At 37.8% G+C, this 16861-nt stretch overlaps 3 protein-coding genes and 1 pseudogene across 3 annotated transcripts; 2 read left to right on the forward strand and 2 right to left on the reverse strand.

Moving 5' to 3' along the window:
* The first annotated feature begins 945 nt into the window (after nucleotides 1-945).
* On the forward strand, nucleotides 946-3754 carry LOC106436760 (DUF21 domain-containing protein At1g47330). The gene is given in 12 exon segments (XM_048757074.1): nucleotides 946-984; nucleotides 986-1286; nucleotides 1353-1429; nucleotides 1500-1583; nucleotides 1670-1783; nucleotides 1872-1958; nucleotides 2033-2172; nucleotides 2258-2345; nucleotides 2591-2664; nucleotides 2771-2988; nucleotides 3065-3285; nucleotides 3355-3754. Coding segments are annotated over 12 exon segments (1629 nt in total). The 5' UTR covers nucleotides 946-960; the 3' UTR covers nucleotides 3556-3754.
* Nucleotides 3755-4569: 815 nt separating this feature from the next.
* Nucleotides 4570-7186, reverse strand: LOC125587008 (annotated as a pseudogene).
* A 3836-nt stretch (nucleotides 7187-11022) lies between these two features.
* Nucleotides 11023-12480, reverse strand: LOC125587204. Its single transcript, XM_048757402.1, has 2 exons — nucleotides 12364-12480; nucleotides 11023-12228 (listed from the first exon to the last, which is right to left on the reverse strand). The coding sequence occupies exons 1-2, from the start codon at nucleotides 12478-12480 to the stop codon at nucleotides 11023-11025; spliced, it is 1323 nt and encodes a 440-aa protein (XP_048613359.1).
* Nucleotides 12481-15449: 2969 nt separating this feature from the next.
* LOC106436759 lies at nucleotides 15450-16545 on the forward strand. The gene is made up of 3 exons (XM_013877707.1): nucleotides 15450-15594; nucleotides 15744-15844; nucleotides 15964-16545. The coding sequence occupies exons 1-3, from the start codon at nucleotides 15450-15452 to the stop codon at nucleotides 16543-16545; spliced, it is 828 nt and encodes a 275-aa protein (XP_013733161.1).
* Nucleotides 16546-16861: the final 316 nt, after the last annotated feature.

The following is a 16861-nucleotide window of genomic DNA, read 5'->3' on the forward strand; positions in this document are numbered from 1 at the left end:
TTGGAAAATAGATAATCACAAAAACTTATACATTTATAACCTGAATTTAATAGTTTTAATAATATATATGTGAAATTTTTTAAACATGCATTACTTTGATACAGAGTGAGTATAAAAAACAAGTAATTTCTATAATTTTAAATAGATGACATTTTAGGATTAAGTATTAGGATTAAAAAAATTATATTTTTTTTAAAACATCATATATTATTCGTCTAACCACAATTTTACCAATGATGATATATATGTTATACAATATCATTGTTCATAGGGACAACATAAATAGTTAAAAAAATATATTTTTATATTTTAGAAAAACATCAGCTATTATTCATCTAACCATAGTTCGACAAGTAAAAATATATATTATATAATATCATTGCTTATACAACATAAATTGTTAATAAATTTTACATTAAAAATTAAAAAGTAAAATATCTAATTTGGAAAACAAACTTTTTTTTTACGCTGATTTATTATGATCTTATAATTATGATATGAGAAAGATTACATAGACGATTCGACAACTGACAATACTACCTGTCTTATAAAGACCAATGCCTAACTGCATCACCTGAGCCGCCCTATGAAGATCCACGCCTGGCCAGATTTACTTGCACCATGTTGAAGATCCCTTGTAAGCCTTTTTTCTGTAGTCAGCATAATTGTTTAATAAATTGCTCTCTCCGGGACTTGAAATCTGGATTTTCTATAGTCTGGGATTCGAACCCCAGACTTGGGTGTAGAAACATTTAAACCTTAACCTACCGGTTAAGTTACGGCGCTTCCACGAACAAACTTTCTTTAAAAGGTCATATATGGAAAGAGTATTTACCATTTTCTCCATTGAATTAAGAAAACTTAATCCGGCCTAAATTGATAAATTAAACAGGACTAGTAGGCAGTTGGATCATAGAAACAACATTATAACACATACCGAAAAGGGAAAGGAGAGAACAAATGCGTTCTGATAGAAGTGGGGTTCCACAAGCACGTCCGTCCTCTGATTACAAAACGTTTGTTGCGTCTTGAATTGTATTGTATGCGCACTTGCTACACGAAGAGAAGAGAAGAGAAGAGCGTCACTCTCACTTGCCGAACTCAGATGGCCTCGTCGGATGCTTCGTGCTGCGGAGCCGCGTTCTGGTTGGACCTGGTGATCATCATATCTCTCGTCGCCTTCGCTGGGCTGATGGCAGGTCTAACCCTCGGTCTCATGTCTCTCGGATTAGTCGATCTCGAAGTTCTCATCAAATCCGGCCGTCCTCAAGATCGAATCAACGCCGGTGAGGATTCTTGGCTTTTGATTCGTTGAAACTGCGACTGAAATTGATTTCACTGTCTGTTGTTAGGTAAGATATTTCCAGTGGTGAAGAATCAGCATCTGTTGCTCTGTACCCTTTTGATCGGAAACTCTATGGCTATGGAGGTAATAACAACTCTTTTGTAAAGATTTTGATGCAAAGACTTGTACTAATAGTGTCTCTCTTTGGTCCTAGGCTCTGCCAATATTCTTGGATAGAATTGTGCCTCCATTGGCTGCTATTGTTATCTCAGTCACTCTTATTCTTGTCTTTGGAGAGGTTTCTTCGCATTTCTTTCCTTATTTACTTTCTTTTTTATTTGTACAATTTCATCATATTTTTTTTGTCGTTGAATGTATCTGCAGATAATGCCACAGGCTGTTTGCACTCGGTACGGGCTCAAGGTTGGAGCCATAATGGCTCCTTTAGTTCGTGTTCTTCTCGTTCTCTTCTTCCCCATTGCTTATCCTATCAGTAAGGTAGAGATTTTGATCCAATTTGTTTCCTTTACTGGTCGGCTAAATCTTTTTTTTTTTTATTACAAAGTGTTTCTTGATTCTTGTTCAGGTTCTTGATTGGATGTTGGGTAAGGGACATGGTGTTCTTTTACGGAGAGCTGAGCTCAAGACATTCGTGACATTCCATGGAAACGAGGTTGCAGTTAAAACCTGACTCTTGTGTGTGTTTCTTACAGCAACCTTTCTGATTTTTTATTTTATTTTTGGTAGGCTGGGAAAGGTGGAGATCTGACAACCGATGAGACTTCTATCATCACAGGTGCACTTGAATTGACAGAAAAGACAGCAAAAGATGCAATGACTCCCATTTCCAACGCGTTCTCCCTTGATCTTGATTCAACTCTTAATCTGTGGGTTTCTTTGTTTTATGTTTCGTGCCCTTTTCATCTTTTTATATTCCGTCATGCTTATTATCTGCTTTCATCTTCAATACAGGGAAACTTTGAATACAATTATGTCAGTTGGTCATAGCAGAGTTCCAGTTTATTTCAGAAATCCATCGCATATAATTGGCCTCATTCTGGTACCTATCTTTAATAGTTTTAGATGCTGTATATCTTTTCTATCTTTTGGGTACTTAAAGTCTTTGTTTTTGTATTGTCTACCTTAAATATAATCTGTTATGATAGTGGAGTTTCTAGAATTTCGAGAAAGACTATCTTGTAACTACTAGATCTCAATCGGTCGGTTACTCTTTAACAATGACAAATAGTGCTTACTTATGACCTTTTCCTCAGCAGCTAATGATGTTCCCTTTTGCTGGTGCAGGTTAAAAATCTCTTGGCAGTTAATGCAAGAAAAGAAGTTCCTCTGAGGAAAATGATCATGAGAAAGATTCCGCGGTAATTTACTGATTCTCTCTCTCTCTAATGCTTCGTTCACATTCGTGACATAGTTTTTTTATAGCATTAAACAGTGTTCATATCTATAACCTACTTTTTTTTTCAGTGTGTCTGAAACCATGCCGTTATATGATATCCTAAACGAGTTCCAGAAAGGCCACAGCCACATTGCAGTTGTCTATAAGGATCTTGACGAGCATAAAGGATCTCCAGAAACGAGCGAGAATGATATTGAGCGCAGAAAAAACAAGAAAACTAAAGATGAGCTGTTTAAGGACAGTTGCAAGAAACCAAAAGCTCAGGTTGAAGTATCAGAGAAGGAAGGTATGACATGACTCCGCATGAATTCTCAGGTATTAGAGACTTTTCCATTTGCTAACACATGCTTTTCCGAATATAGTATTCAAAATTGAAACCGGAGATGCAAAATCTGGCAAGAGCGAGAACGGTGAGGAGCAGCAGGGGAAGACGACTCTCACGGCTGCTCCAGCTAAGAAGCGACATAGAGGCTGCTCGTTCTGCATTTTGGATATCGAGAACTCTCCTATACCTGATTTCCCTCCCAATGAAGAGGTTGTAGGCGTTATCACCATGGAGGACGTCATCGAAGAGCTTCTTCAGGTTAACTCGAAGCCTCTTTTTAGCACTAGAGAATTAACTAAAATGAATCATAAGCTATGATTTTTTCAGGAAGAGATCCTTGACGAAACCGATGAGTATGTGAACATCCACAACAGGATAAGAGTCAACATGCATGCTTCTCAGGAGAATCTACCGAGTGTGATAACCTCTATCACACAGTCATCATCTGGTTCAACTAGTCCCAACCGAACATCTCATATGGCCACACCAGATTCGAGTCCTGCAACAAAGCCATTAGAAAACCTGTAGATTCTTCCCACACTATGGCTCCTAAACGTTGAAGTTTCAGTCCAAACCTTGTGATTTCTTAATGAAGATAAAAGATAGTTAGTTAAAAGGATTTGACTTATTAAAAACACTGCTTGTTACTGGTTGATGGTTGCTTTGTACGTAAAGAAGCGGATGGATCTTTTCTTAAGAAAATAATACAAGATTACATAGTTTTGTTTTTGAACATCTAATCCATTATTTTAGGATTTATTCTTAGGTTCACCAACCAATAGGATTGTTTTATTTCATATTCGATATCTTTAAAAAAACAAATATATATTTTCAAGTTATATTATGTTTAAAAAAACTATATCGTAGTAGTTACAAATTTATTTTTTTATTCTAAATATATTTAACGTCGTCACCAAAACACTAAAACTTAATTCCTTGGGTAACTTGGATAAATCCTAAACTCTAAATCAAAAACGCTAAACACTAAAACATTCAAGTATTTAGGATTTATGATCTAGGATTTAATGTTTTAGCGTTTTAGTGTTTTGATTCAGAGTTTAGGATTTATCCAAGGGTTTAAGGTTTAGCCAAGGGTTTAGGGTTTACCCAAAGGTTTAGGGTTTACCCAAGGGTTTAGAGTTTACTCAAGGGTTTAGAGTTTAAGATTTAGGGTTTATTATTTTGTTGACGACGTTGAAAAAATTATTTAAATTTATTTTTGTAACTATTATTATTTTTTACCTTTTTTATTTTAAAAACATAATATAACTTGACAATATTTTGTTTCTTTTTCCAAATGATATCGAATATGAAATAACAAAATTTTATTGGTTGGTGAACCTAGATTCACCCCTAGAAGTGAACCTACGAATAACTTTTATTTTAGATGCAAGCGAGTCGACAAGATGAAAAGGAAAGCCGAGAAGAAAAATGAAAGTAATCCGATTTTCGATCCTTCATAAGTAAAGTCTTTGAGGCAAAGAAGACATTTATAGACACATGAAGTCGATCGGCACATCAAGTAGGATTTATAGTTTTATATTGTTCTTGACAACTTCTATAGTTTAAAGCCAATTTCATCTCTTATTTCTTTTTGTAATCAATCGCAAATAATCTAATAAACGATTTCAAATAATTCACTATAGGATTTGTATTTTTATTTAAATACACAGAACTCATATTCCATATTTGGAACGTTCGGTGGCAGTGGCGGATCTAGAAACTATATGTATCAGGGGCAGAAATAAAAACTACTAGATAAAATATAAAAAACATTGTCATAAAACCGTACAAATCATTACAAATGGATCCTACGCTCTCTCATGGATTGAAATCGGTTCACCACTGTTTCGTTTGTAACAGATTCAAACAACTCCTTTTCAATATAACATACTAAACAATCACTTAGAAACTCATCTCCAATTCGGTTGCGTGTAGCTGTCTTCACTAATTTCATTGCAGAAAAGCACCTTTCAACACTTGCAGTAGCAACAGGCAATGTTAAAACCAACTTCAAGAGCCTATAAACTAAAGGATGTACAAGGTGCTTTTTTGTTTCCACCATCAGACGAGAAAGATCTCCAAGATTCTTCAAATTCTTAAACCGTTCATCGTTTCTTATATTGTCAATGTAGATTCCAAGCTGGTGTTCCATAGATAGACACTCTCCAAAACTAAAATCATCAGGATAGAACTTAACCAATCTCAACAGCTTTGACTTATCAAACTCACGGAAGGAATTAGCAAGACTTAAAGAAGCCATGCAAATAAACAAATCAGTGTTTACCTCAGTAAATCGATCATTAAGCTCTTGAAGTTGCAAATCCATAACAATGTAGAAACAATTAACCTTGTAATGATGCAGATTGGTTACACCTGTTTTTTTCCTTGGCCTCCTTAAATCCACAAATTCTTCATCCATCACAAGCATAGTAGCTTTATTCTTTTTGCAGAATGATGAAACTTTACCCATTAGCAAATCCCATCCATCTTCTCGAAATTTTTGCAACTCCCGTTTAGTTGAATCTACAAGTGACATGGCATTTGAAATATCTTGATTCTTCATTTGCAAAGCCATTGACAGATTCTCAGTTACTTCCAAAATAAACAGCATCAACTGCAAATAGAACACACAATCGAATGTGTGAAAATACTTGAGAAGACCATATGCTTGACATCTTTTTTAGTCATCAGCGCCTTCATCTTGAACACTTTCAAGGATTTCAATGAATGAAGGAAACAACTCAACCAGACGCAGCAAAGTTTTATAGTGAGAACCCCAACGAGTATTTCCAGGCCTTGGAAGAGAAATCTCTTGATTTTGTCCCGTTCCAGTGTTAATGTCACCACTGTCAATCCCTTCCTCCACCCTCTTCCGATTCATATCAAGAAGTGTATATTTCCTCTTGCAAGAAGCCACAACCACATTCAGCAAAGTCGAAACCATGTCAAAAAAATTACTAACTTCAAAGCTTTTTTTCGCAACTGCCACCATAACTAGCTGAAGTTGATGAGCAAAACAATGTACATAATAGGCTGAACTATTTTCTCTAGCAATCAATGCTCTCAGCCCATTAAACTGTCCCTTTATATTGCTTGCTCCATCATAACCTTGTCCTCTCAACTGTTTCAGGCTCAACCCATGTTTTGCAAACAAGTCATCAACTGCAGATTTCAAAGATAAAGAAGACATTTCTTTTACATGAGTAACTCCCACAAATCTCTCTTTAACTAATCCACTTTTATCAACAAACCGAAAGACAACAACCATTTGCTCTTTGTTAGAAACATCTGCAGACTCATCGACCAGCAAACCGAACACTCCATGATCGATTTCTTCCATGATAGATTTCAGTACTTCTTGAGCAAAAGAATGTACAATATCTTTCTGAATCACTTGAGAAACCATCTGATTATTTTTTGGAGCGTTCTCCAAAATAACCTTACTTACAGCGTCATTTTGTTCTCCGGTATACTTCAAGAGCTCTACAAAGTTTCCTTTATTAGCAGAATCTTTTCCTTCATCATGACCGCGAAAAGGTAATCCTTGTCGTAACAAGTACCTAGAAGCATCAACTGAAGCATTTAACCGGATGCGATATTCATTTTTCACCACATCGCCTTGCTTATAAAAAGCATGCACAATTGACTGACCTTGATTCATCAAATCATCACATCTCTTAACAACAATATTATGAAAGCTATTAATTCCACCTACATGCTCAGATAAAGCCTCGGTTTTTTTCCAACAAGAAAAACCTTCAGTCACAAAAGCATAATTTCCACCTTGTTTTGGTATGTCATCTCTGAACAAATAGCAACACAAACAGAATGCTTTATCTTTGGAGACACTGTACTCTAGCCAATTACTATACTTCTCAACCAAGATGGATTAAACCGCCTCATTGCTGTTCCAAACTTCTTCTTTTGAAAAACATGACCATAGGGTTGACATAGACCTCTAGTTAAATAGTTCCACCTTACTTCGTCTTTTTGATTCGGAAGATACTGCGATATCTTTTTTCTTTCATCTGGATCCCATGGCAAAGAATCCAAATCATCAGAGTTATCCAATTTATCCAAATTTCTTTTAGAATCGGAAGCACTCGTTTTGTTATAATATCGCTCCATTTATCTGCAAATCAGTAGAAATAGTAAATTATTGTAAAGTCAACTACATTAAGACTTTTAACATGTTACTAAACTAAACACAATTCATCATATTAGCTAATAATTTTTTCACGCTAAACTCAAAATCATATATAATAATATTGACTGGGTCTAAAATTATTCTACATTAACATCACAAGTCACAATCTTAAAGCATATCATCAGACAATTTTGGAACAGAAAGCAATAAAAAGAGAATCAAACAAACATTTAAAATATATATATAATCATATAAACTAATTAAATAAATAGAAAAGAAACTTACATGGACAAGAGATTTCGTGAGTTATTCTAGCCGGTAGAAAAAAATTGCAGGGGAAGAAGAAGTTGAGAAGACGACAGAAGAAGTTGAGAAGACGCCGACGAATACACGTGACCTAGTTTTTTTTTTTTTTACTGAAATTGAAATATTATAAAACTTCCGAACGTTTACAACAACGCCAAACGGCCATCTATAACAGGATGCACCATCACAAAAAATCAGTTAGCAGGCAACCAAAAGGAAAAAACTCCATAAAGGCAAGACCCAAAAAAATCCGTCACTTCAGTTAGCCGGCAGAAGAGTTCCTTTCACTTGCAAAAAGATGATCCAATCAACGAGGATGACCTGCAGCCACATACGACTGCATCATTCCTAAGCTACGCACACTTTTCGCAATGAAATATACACTTCTAACCGCTTCTAGACCTCCAATCCTTAATTCCCATGCTTCGAAAGCCTTCAGCCCACTTTTGATCTCTTCGGCCTCATATTGGAGCGCCGGCGACAATGTAGGTCTCTCAATCGCCTCAACAATATCTTCCGCTGTTGAGACAAAGACAACCTTCTTCTTTCTCAAACTTCTCATGCTTTCAAACACCCACAACCACACCTTGAGTTTAGCTTGATGGAGGGACAACACACCCACAAAAGCTCTCCTACTATGCTCAAGAACCATACCTCTGTCATTCTTCACCATCCATGCCGCACCCATGACATCACTCTTCTTAGTCCAATCAAATTCAAGGCTACACTGAACCCAACCTTCCCTTACCAGACCTTGACTAGTTCGGCGTTTCACTCCTGTTCCAACTACTTCAGTAGCCGCCACCCCATTCTGTATTTGTTGCGCTAGCATCATGGCTTCCAAAAAAGTAGACTTGGGAAAGTACCTACTTTTGAGGAGACGAGCTAAAAGACATTCCGGGGAGGAAAGAACTTTCCAAGCCTGTTTCGCCAATAGAGCATGATTAAAGGCTTCCAGATCTCTGAATCCCATTCCACCTATGTCTTTAGGCAAGCAAAATTTATCCCAAGCAATCCAATGTATTTTTTTCTTGTGAGCATCTGAACCCCACCAGAAATTAGCCATCGCGCTGGAAATATTGTCACAGATGGTTTTAGGTAGCTTAAAGACAGACATCACATACACAGGCAGAGCTGAGGCCGACATTTTTAAGAGAATTTCTTTCCCCCCCCCCTGCAAAAGGTTACGTAAGTACCACGCATTTAGCCTGCCATGGACCTTCCCTTTAAGGTAACTCAACAGCTCTATTTTGGATCCACTAAAGCACTCTGGCAGCCCCAAGTATTTACTTTCACCTCCTTCATTGAAGATTGCCAACAAGTCTTGGATCTCCCTCTTGGCCTCGACATCCAGTTTATAACCAAAGGAAATTGCTGATTTTTGAGCGTTGATTGTCTGGCCTGTAGCACTCCCATAAACCATTAGAACCTCCTTCAGTGCGGCCGCTTCGCTTGATGACGCTTTGCACACAAATAGACTATCATCTGCGAATAAAAGGTGGTGAACTTCAGGCCCGTCTCCACGAACTTCAGACCATGAATTGTCCCGTGCCTTTCAGCCCTGTTTTGTAGATGAGTGAGTCCTTCCGTGCATAAGACGAAGAAAAATGGAGAAAGGGGGTCTCCCTGTCGAAGACCTCGTTGCGGCAAAATCCTACCGAAGGGTTGGTCGTTTATGAGAACCGCGAAAGAGACCGAAGATACACAGGCCAACCCCTGATTTACCCATCTAACATCAAAGCCTAAAGCTTCCAACAAACTCCTTAGATAACTCCATTCCACCTTGTCATATGCCTTTGACATGTCGGTTTTCACAACCATATACTCCTTCATTATCTCCGGATGAACTCTCAGAGCGTGAACCGCCTCATGAGCAATCCCAATATTATCAGTTATCAATCTTTCAGCAACAAAGGCTGATTGATTGACTGACACTAGCATAGGAAGGATAGGTTGTAGTCGACGCACCAAGATCTTGGAAATGACCTTATACAGAACCGAACATAGGCTAATTGGTCTGAGATCACTCATGGTATCAGGTTCTTGTACCTTAGGCAACAGACAAAGGTAAGTAACATTCCACTCGGAAGGCATAACCCCAGTTCTAAAGAATTTTTTCACTTCAATCGAGACCTTGGGACCAATCTCCTTCCAATAATGTTGAAAGAAGAGACCTGTCATGCCATCCGGACCGGGTGCACTAGAGGCTTTGATGCTGAAAACTGCACCGGTGATTTCCTCATCTGTGATCTCGCAGAGCAGCGATCGATTCATATCTTCTGTGACTTTGGTCCTCATGTCATGGAACCATGGCTGGAACCTCGTAGGGTTAGAAGACTTGAAAAGATTGGTAAAATAGTCCACCGCCACTTGAGCTTTAGCCACTTCCGACCATTGTTCTACCCCATTGGCATCTCTGATCTTCACCAGTCTTCGCTTATTTCTGTTTGCTTTCACTGATTCATGGAAAAACTTAGAGTTCCAGTCTCCATATTTTAGCCATTTTTCCATACTTCTTTGCTGCCAGTGAATTTCTTCTTCCATGTAGGCCTTACCATGCTCCTTCTTCATCACTTTAATGGCGTGCCAGCAAGGATAGTTCCTAGATTGGAACCATTCTAGTCTCTGCTCCAATAAATGGATTCTATCCCTGGCGATGAAAACCCTCCCTTTCTTCCACTGGCTCATAGCTCCCCTACAGTCTCTTAATCTTTTCACCACAGACCTATTTGCACTCCCCGGTGGAGCACCCCTCCACGCCTCGATGACTTTCTGTTTTACTTCAGGGTGAAGCAAAAGTTTTTTGTCAAACCAGAAGAGGCCCTTGTTTAACACCTGAGTGGCTTGGAACGTCACCAAAACCGGCCTGTGATCCGAACCTCGCTTTTCCATGAAACTTTGATGAGAATTTGGAAACGCTCTCATCCATTCCTTATTCCCGAAAGCCCTGTCCAGACAGCACTGGATCCACTTATCCCATCTTTTACCTGCCCACGTAAACCTGATGCCCGAGGAGTCCAATTCATCCATACCACAGGCCGTCAGCATATCTCCAAATGGTTTAAAAGATGACTCCGCTCTTATAGGACCCCCTAGCTTCTCCCCATTGTTAAGAATCTCATTAAAATCCCCTACTAAGCACCATTTCTCACTTTTGCCGACTCCTATCCTGCTCAGTCTTTCCCAAACAATCTCTTTCCCTTCCGATGACGGCTGCCCATAAATACAAGATTGGAAAAAGCTAAACTCTCCGAACTGCACTTTCATATCGATCAAGTTCTTATCCGCAAACTTAAACTCCAACTTGATGTCACTCTTCCAAAATACAGCCAGGCCCCCACTCAAACCTCTAGGATTAACAGTGAAGACCTTATCATAACCCAACCAAACCTTCAAATCCTCCAGAACATTTCTACAATTCTTCGTTTCCATCAAGAACATTATCTCCGGAAAATATTTTTAACGTATCTCCCGGAGACGTTGAATTGTCAGGTCTTGAGTACGCCCCAATCCCTGACAATTCCAACTTAAAATGCTCATTAAAGAGTGGGCGATCCCTCCCTTGGGATCACCTTTGGGGTTTTAGACTTCGCCGAGACTAGAAGCTCCCCAACTTCAGACTCTACCTTTCTCTTCTTGCACCCTTCCACTCTCTTATCAGCTGATTTATCCCATAGAACACCTTCCTGCTTATCAACAGCAGTTAAGAGTCTCGGTTTTCTTCTTGATTTCGGAGGCCTCCTACGTTGATAGGTTTTCTTTTTAGCCCCAGCTGAAGTACATGGTTCCGAAAAACCAGTGCTAAAGACCGTTGAGCTATCAGAAGAGCCAATAAAGTCACCATAGAAGTTTGCTCCATCACTTTCTGCACTGGAGATGGTGCTGGCATTCCACCTCCCCGCCGTTCCCGCTCTAATTGCTGAAGCCATCAGCTTCTCTGACTGATCTCTTCCAGACGGTTTTTTGTTGTTTGCCTCATAGGTAAACACTATTCCTTTGCCTTTGTTAAAATCTTGAGATCGAATCGGGGGTGGTTCCAAACGAAGGACCGTACGTTGTAAAACATGGTCTTTTTCTACCGCAGCCACATAAGACTTTACTCTCTCTTCTCTAATCAGTCTGTCTTCATCTGTGGCCATTAACAAATATTGCCTCATCTCATCCAAGACCTCTTTTGCTATTTTCGGTCTTTCCGTGGCCGAGTTAATTCCCACCTGATCTTCTTTCAGCACTCCAAAAAGTGGATCATCCTCCTCTAAGACCATCTTTTTCAACTCCAGTTCCTTAGAGATCTTATGACGTCTTGCCAAAGCTTCCTCCTTCCTCCTTTTCACCACCAAGGGACAAATACTCTGCTCGTGATTCAGCCTCTGGCAAGTGAAGCAGCGCTTCTGAATCCGCTCGTAGTTGAAATGTATAGTTACCGACTTTCCTCCTTTTATCTTGACTATCTTCGACATCCTTAGAGGGTTCGCAACATTGAACTTCACCTGAACCCTTTCATACGGTTGAGTCTGGGGTTTCGACGGATCAAAGATGATTTCTTTTACTTCCCCTACCAGATCCCCAAGCGCCATTATGGCTTCCTCCGTATAGTAGTTCATGGGTATGTTGCTTATTCGAATCCAAAGAGGAATGTATTGCAAGTAGTCGTCTGGCGGATCTTCCACCCATCTTTCAATAGCCAACGCCCATTCGTTGAAGGTATGGAACCCTTTCTCAAGTACATCCAACAGGTCGTGTTCCTTATCGAAAAAGAACTGGAAGCGCTACTGAGTCAAAGCAACTCCCCGACACTTTCCTTCTTTTTGCCATTTCCCGGGCATTCTCCAGATGAGAGTCGACATCTTCTGACATTCCGGGTTTAACAGTCTACCAACCAGGCTCAGCTCGTTCTTCTTATTGGAACAGAAACCTGGTAGATCTGGCATTTCAAACGGTTCGTCCTCCTCTTCCAAAGAGAGAGCCATTAAGGCTCTATCCATAGCGGCCGACATCTTAATAACATTTCCTCGCTTTTCACCCAATCTAATCAATGCTGAACCAGACTGATTATGGCTACGAATTGAATGCTTTTTCTGAACTTCACTCCAAAAACCCTAGATCTTATCTTATCTTCTTCCACAAAAGGGCTCGCAAGTATAACAAAGTGGTTGAAATCTTTAAAGACATCCTAGGAACATGAACAATCTCTGAGTTGGTGAAGCTCATTCTCAAAAACTTAATATCCTCCAGGTAGCTTTCAAATGCTGGCTATTCTTCTGGTTCCGAAACCATCTTCACAAATTGAGAACATTCATTTGCAAACGTGACCCGGTACTGTCTTAAGTTCTTCATGCATTCCATTGCCCAAATTAATACCTCCATCTCCGCATGAAGAGGTGAGAGACTTGCCCCTAACAAACCCTCATACCCCGGTAGCGTGCTGAACCAGCCTTGTCATGAAAAAGAATCCTTATATTTCCAAGAACCGTCAGTGAAACACCATCTTCCAGTAGTCTCCGAGGTAGCTCTGATCTGTGCTTCCGGTGCCAACCTTGTATTATTGACAACCTGTGCCTCAGCCCAAAGTGTTGATTCCAATTTTGCTAAGTTAAGCGTTTTCCTCGGATCAATATCAATATTACTGAAAACTTTATTATTCCGACCCTTCCAGATGTACCATAGGATCCATGCAAACTGATGATCCTCTATGATGATCCTCTATTTTTGGATTAACTCTCCAAAACAGATGATCCATATTAGCAAATATAGAGCCAATAGGAAAAATGTTTGGGTTCAATGGAATCTTAGATAGTGCCCACACTTTACGTGCCGGAAGACATTCGAAGAACACATGATTTATTGATTTCTCCGGGTCCCCACACCGTTCACAACTTGTATCTCCTTGTATTCCTCTTGATTTTAGTATTTTTTGTGACTGTTATATAACTTGTCAGCAGCTGCCATAAAAAATGTCTTAACTTTGGAGGGCACTTTACTTTCCAGCAGAATGTCTTAAGTGTGTCCACATTGGGTCCATAAAATTCTGGTGGTTTTTCTTTATCAGGATATATCCTTTCAATTTGATACCCTGATTGTACCGTGTATCTTCCATTATTAGTGAAATGCCATCAATTCTTATCATCCATCTGATTTCTACTTAGAAGAATACTTTCAATCATTTTTGCATCATGGGGTTTCACCAAATCCTAAATGTTTGTAAATTCCATGTTGGGGATTCATTTTTGATTTTCAATTTAATGGAATTAAAATATATTTGGCAACATATTAAATTTATTAAAATATTACTATTATTTTATTTTCTAGTTTATATATATATATATATATATATATATATAGTAATTCCACGCAAAGCATAAATCACGTTAAGCATGCATCACACAAAAGAATAGAAAATTGTTCATTGACTTGTTCGCACTAGTCATTTTTTTCCTAATTTGATAGCCACATCTATTTTTATTTTACGTTGAGTATAATTCTTATATAAGTTTTTTTTTGAACTACGAATTCTTATATAAGTTATTTCTGAAAAAGAATACAATGTATTTCATAGGAGAGTAAATAAGCAATACTTTTTGTAACTCAAAAATAAGTTTTTGAATCATGGAAAAATGTGTTTTATGTTTTTTATTGTTTCTTGCAATTTTCATTGTGGCCCAAGTTGAAGGTAATACTAGTATTTGCGCTATAAAATTCTTTTACAAATATTTATTCAATTTATCATTTTTATTTTGTGGATATAAAACAACAGAAGTGGAAGCCGTGAACAAGTTGGCGTGCCGCTTTACTGATCGCTGGTACAAGGGAAAATGCGGGAATAACGGAAATAGTATTTGTACAAGGGAAGTGAAGGAGTTCATAGCCAAACATCCAGACGTAAGTAAGACCGTTCTAGGTGAGATGCGTTGTAATTGTACTGACATTCCAGTCAAGGCAAATGAGGAAATCAGACGTGAATGCAGCTGTAGATATGATTGCAATTTTCACTAAATAAAATACCTACAACCATGTACTCAAATGAAGGAAAAAGATTCTGGAGATTTTAACATTTTAACATCGATTTGATCAATTATTTTTTTTGTAAATATTATTTTTTTTTATTGCCAAAGATCAATTTGTATATTTTCTAAATTAGTTATAGTGGGTAACTAACACCCAAAAATTATAATTGTCAACTAATGATATATCTTGTTTTTCTAATAATAATATCACTAAAAATCAGTCTTCAATACTAGGTTGATGCGCATTGCGCGAGATGGACATTATACATGAATTATTTTATGCATTATATATATTTTACATATTATGAAATACTAAATATATATATTGAATAATAATAAAGTCAGTAACTATTACGATATATTAAAATTGGTTCAAACATATAAATAAATTTTATTAATCCAAACATATAAATTAATTTTACAAAAACTTTTTTAGTGCTATCCTAGAGTATTTCCCTAATATGATTGTTTAATTTATTTGAATAGATTAAACTTAAACAAATATTGATAAAAGATACAGTAATCTTTATCAAATCCTTACACTACAAGAAAACAAAATTTTAACGACGAAAAAAACGACGAAAAAAATCCTGGTAAAATTACGTTGTCTTGACGAGGATCTTACGAGGAAAAAATAAATCAACGTAACTTTGTCGTAAAATAACGAAAATAAAGTTTTGTGGTAAAAACGACGCAATTTATTGTGGTAAAGTAGACGTAAATATAACGAAGACTTTACGACACGAAATATTTTACGTCTATTTAGCGTCGATATCTCGAGTGCACCAACTTTTTAGTTGTAAACACGTTTTTTTTGTTTCGGCTAGCTGACTATATTTCCTTTAAAATTTTTTAAGTAAAATTTCACCTACCAGTTTCAAAAATTTCCTATAAATATGTCCTTTGTGTATCATTTGAAACACACCAAAAAGAAAAAAAAACTAAAACGTGAAAGAAAAAAAATGTTGGGTGATGGGAATATTTTCGAGTTGGGGAAGTGGATGTATACGTATAGAGATGCTAATGGGAGAGTGAAGAAAGAATATCTCGAAGGGATGGAGACATTTATGCATCAAGAAGATTCGACACAGCTCGCCCAGGAAAGCGGTAAGATGTTGTGTCTTTGTCGGAAATGCAACAATTCAAAATTGGAAACTCGGTAAGAGAACTCCACGGGTTAATGTATTTGGACGAAGTTGTTGAAATTACGCAATGTTGCGTACCAGTTTATTCGTCATGAGGTACATAATGGTCAGCGACTTTCTTCTGGTTTGACAACTGGTTGGAAGTAGGGAAGCTTCTTGATATAACAGGCGAGCAGGGAACTCGTTATCTAGGCATTTTGAGAACTGCTAAGGTATGTGACAATGGAGAATGGTAGGAGGAAGGACCCGTGTTTTCCAGGATCTCATTGCAAAGATTCAAGAATGACCTTTACCTGTGAGTGACCTAGGTTCATACATTGTTTTGTGGAAGCATGATCAGGGTGATTATAAGGGGTTCTTTTCGGCTAGTAGGACTTGGGATCAACTCAAAGAAACGCGTGAGAAAGTTGATTGGAGCACTGTGGTTTGGTTCACACAGGCTGTTCCTAGATTTTCATTCATTAATTGGCTTGCAATCAAGAATCGGCTGTCTACAGGAGATCATATGAGGGTTTGGAGTTTACAACAGGAGTGTTTGCTGTCTGGGGAGAAGAATGAAACTAGGGACCATCTATTTTTCGCTTGTCCTTACAGCTACATGGTTTGGATACGGGTGACGGGAAGACTCTTTGGTACTCGCATCACACCAGATTGGCAGGATACTGTTGTGAAGATTCAATATGATCGTCGATCTAAGTTGGATAAAGTTCTTGTACGAATGGTGTTTCAAATGACAGTTTACCATGTTTGGAAGGAGAGAAATGCAAGAAGGCATGGGAAAGCTTGGATACCTTTAGAGAAGCTGCCTTCTCAGATTGATAAGACTATGAGGAACATAATCACATCTCTGAGATATTCATATGGGGATAAGCTAGAGGGACTGATGAGGTGTTTGTTTGAAGTAACAATCTGAGACAAGATTCCTAAAAGCTAACTTAGAAAAAAATTTCCTTTTTTTCATTCTTTTCTTTCCTACTGTTCAGAAGCTAGCTACTTTTTTCAATTTTTGTAAATGCCTATTCATTGTTGATTATCAATAACTTTGAAATTTCATAAAAAAATTGGCAACTTGTGAAAATGTATGGAAGCATTTAATAAATAAAAGTTTTACTCCACATTACTATATCTGGTTTCAACATGGAGAAGGTTATAATTATGGGAATGAAGCTAGCAGTAGTAATAGCATTTTTCAGGATGAACCTGTTGATCATTTGCATAATGAACATAGT

This window comes from Brassica napus, chromosome C5 (genome assembly GCF_020379485.1).
Source record: "Brassica napus cultivar Da-Ae chromosome C5, Da-Ae, whole genome shotgun sequence".
Classification (NCBI taxonomy): Eukaryota; Viridiplantae; Streptophyta; class Magnoliopsida; order Brassicales; family Brassicaceae; genus Brassica; species Brassica napus.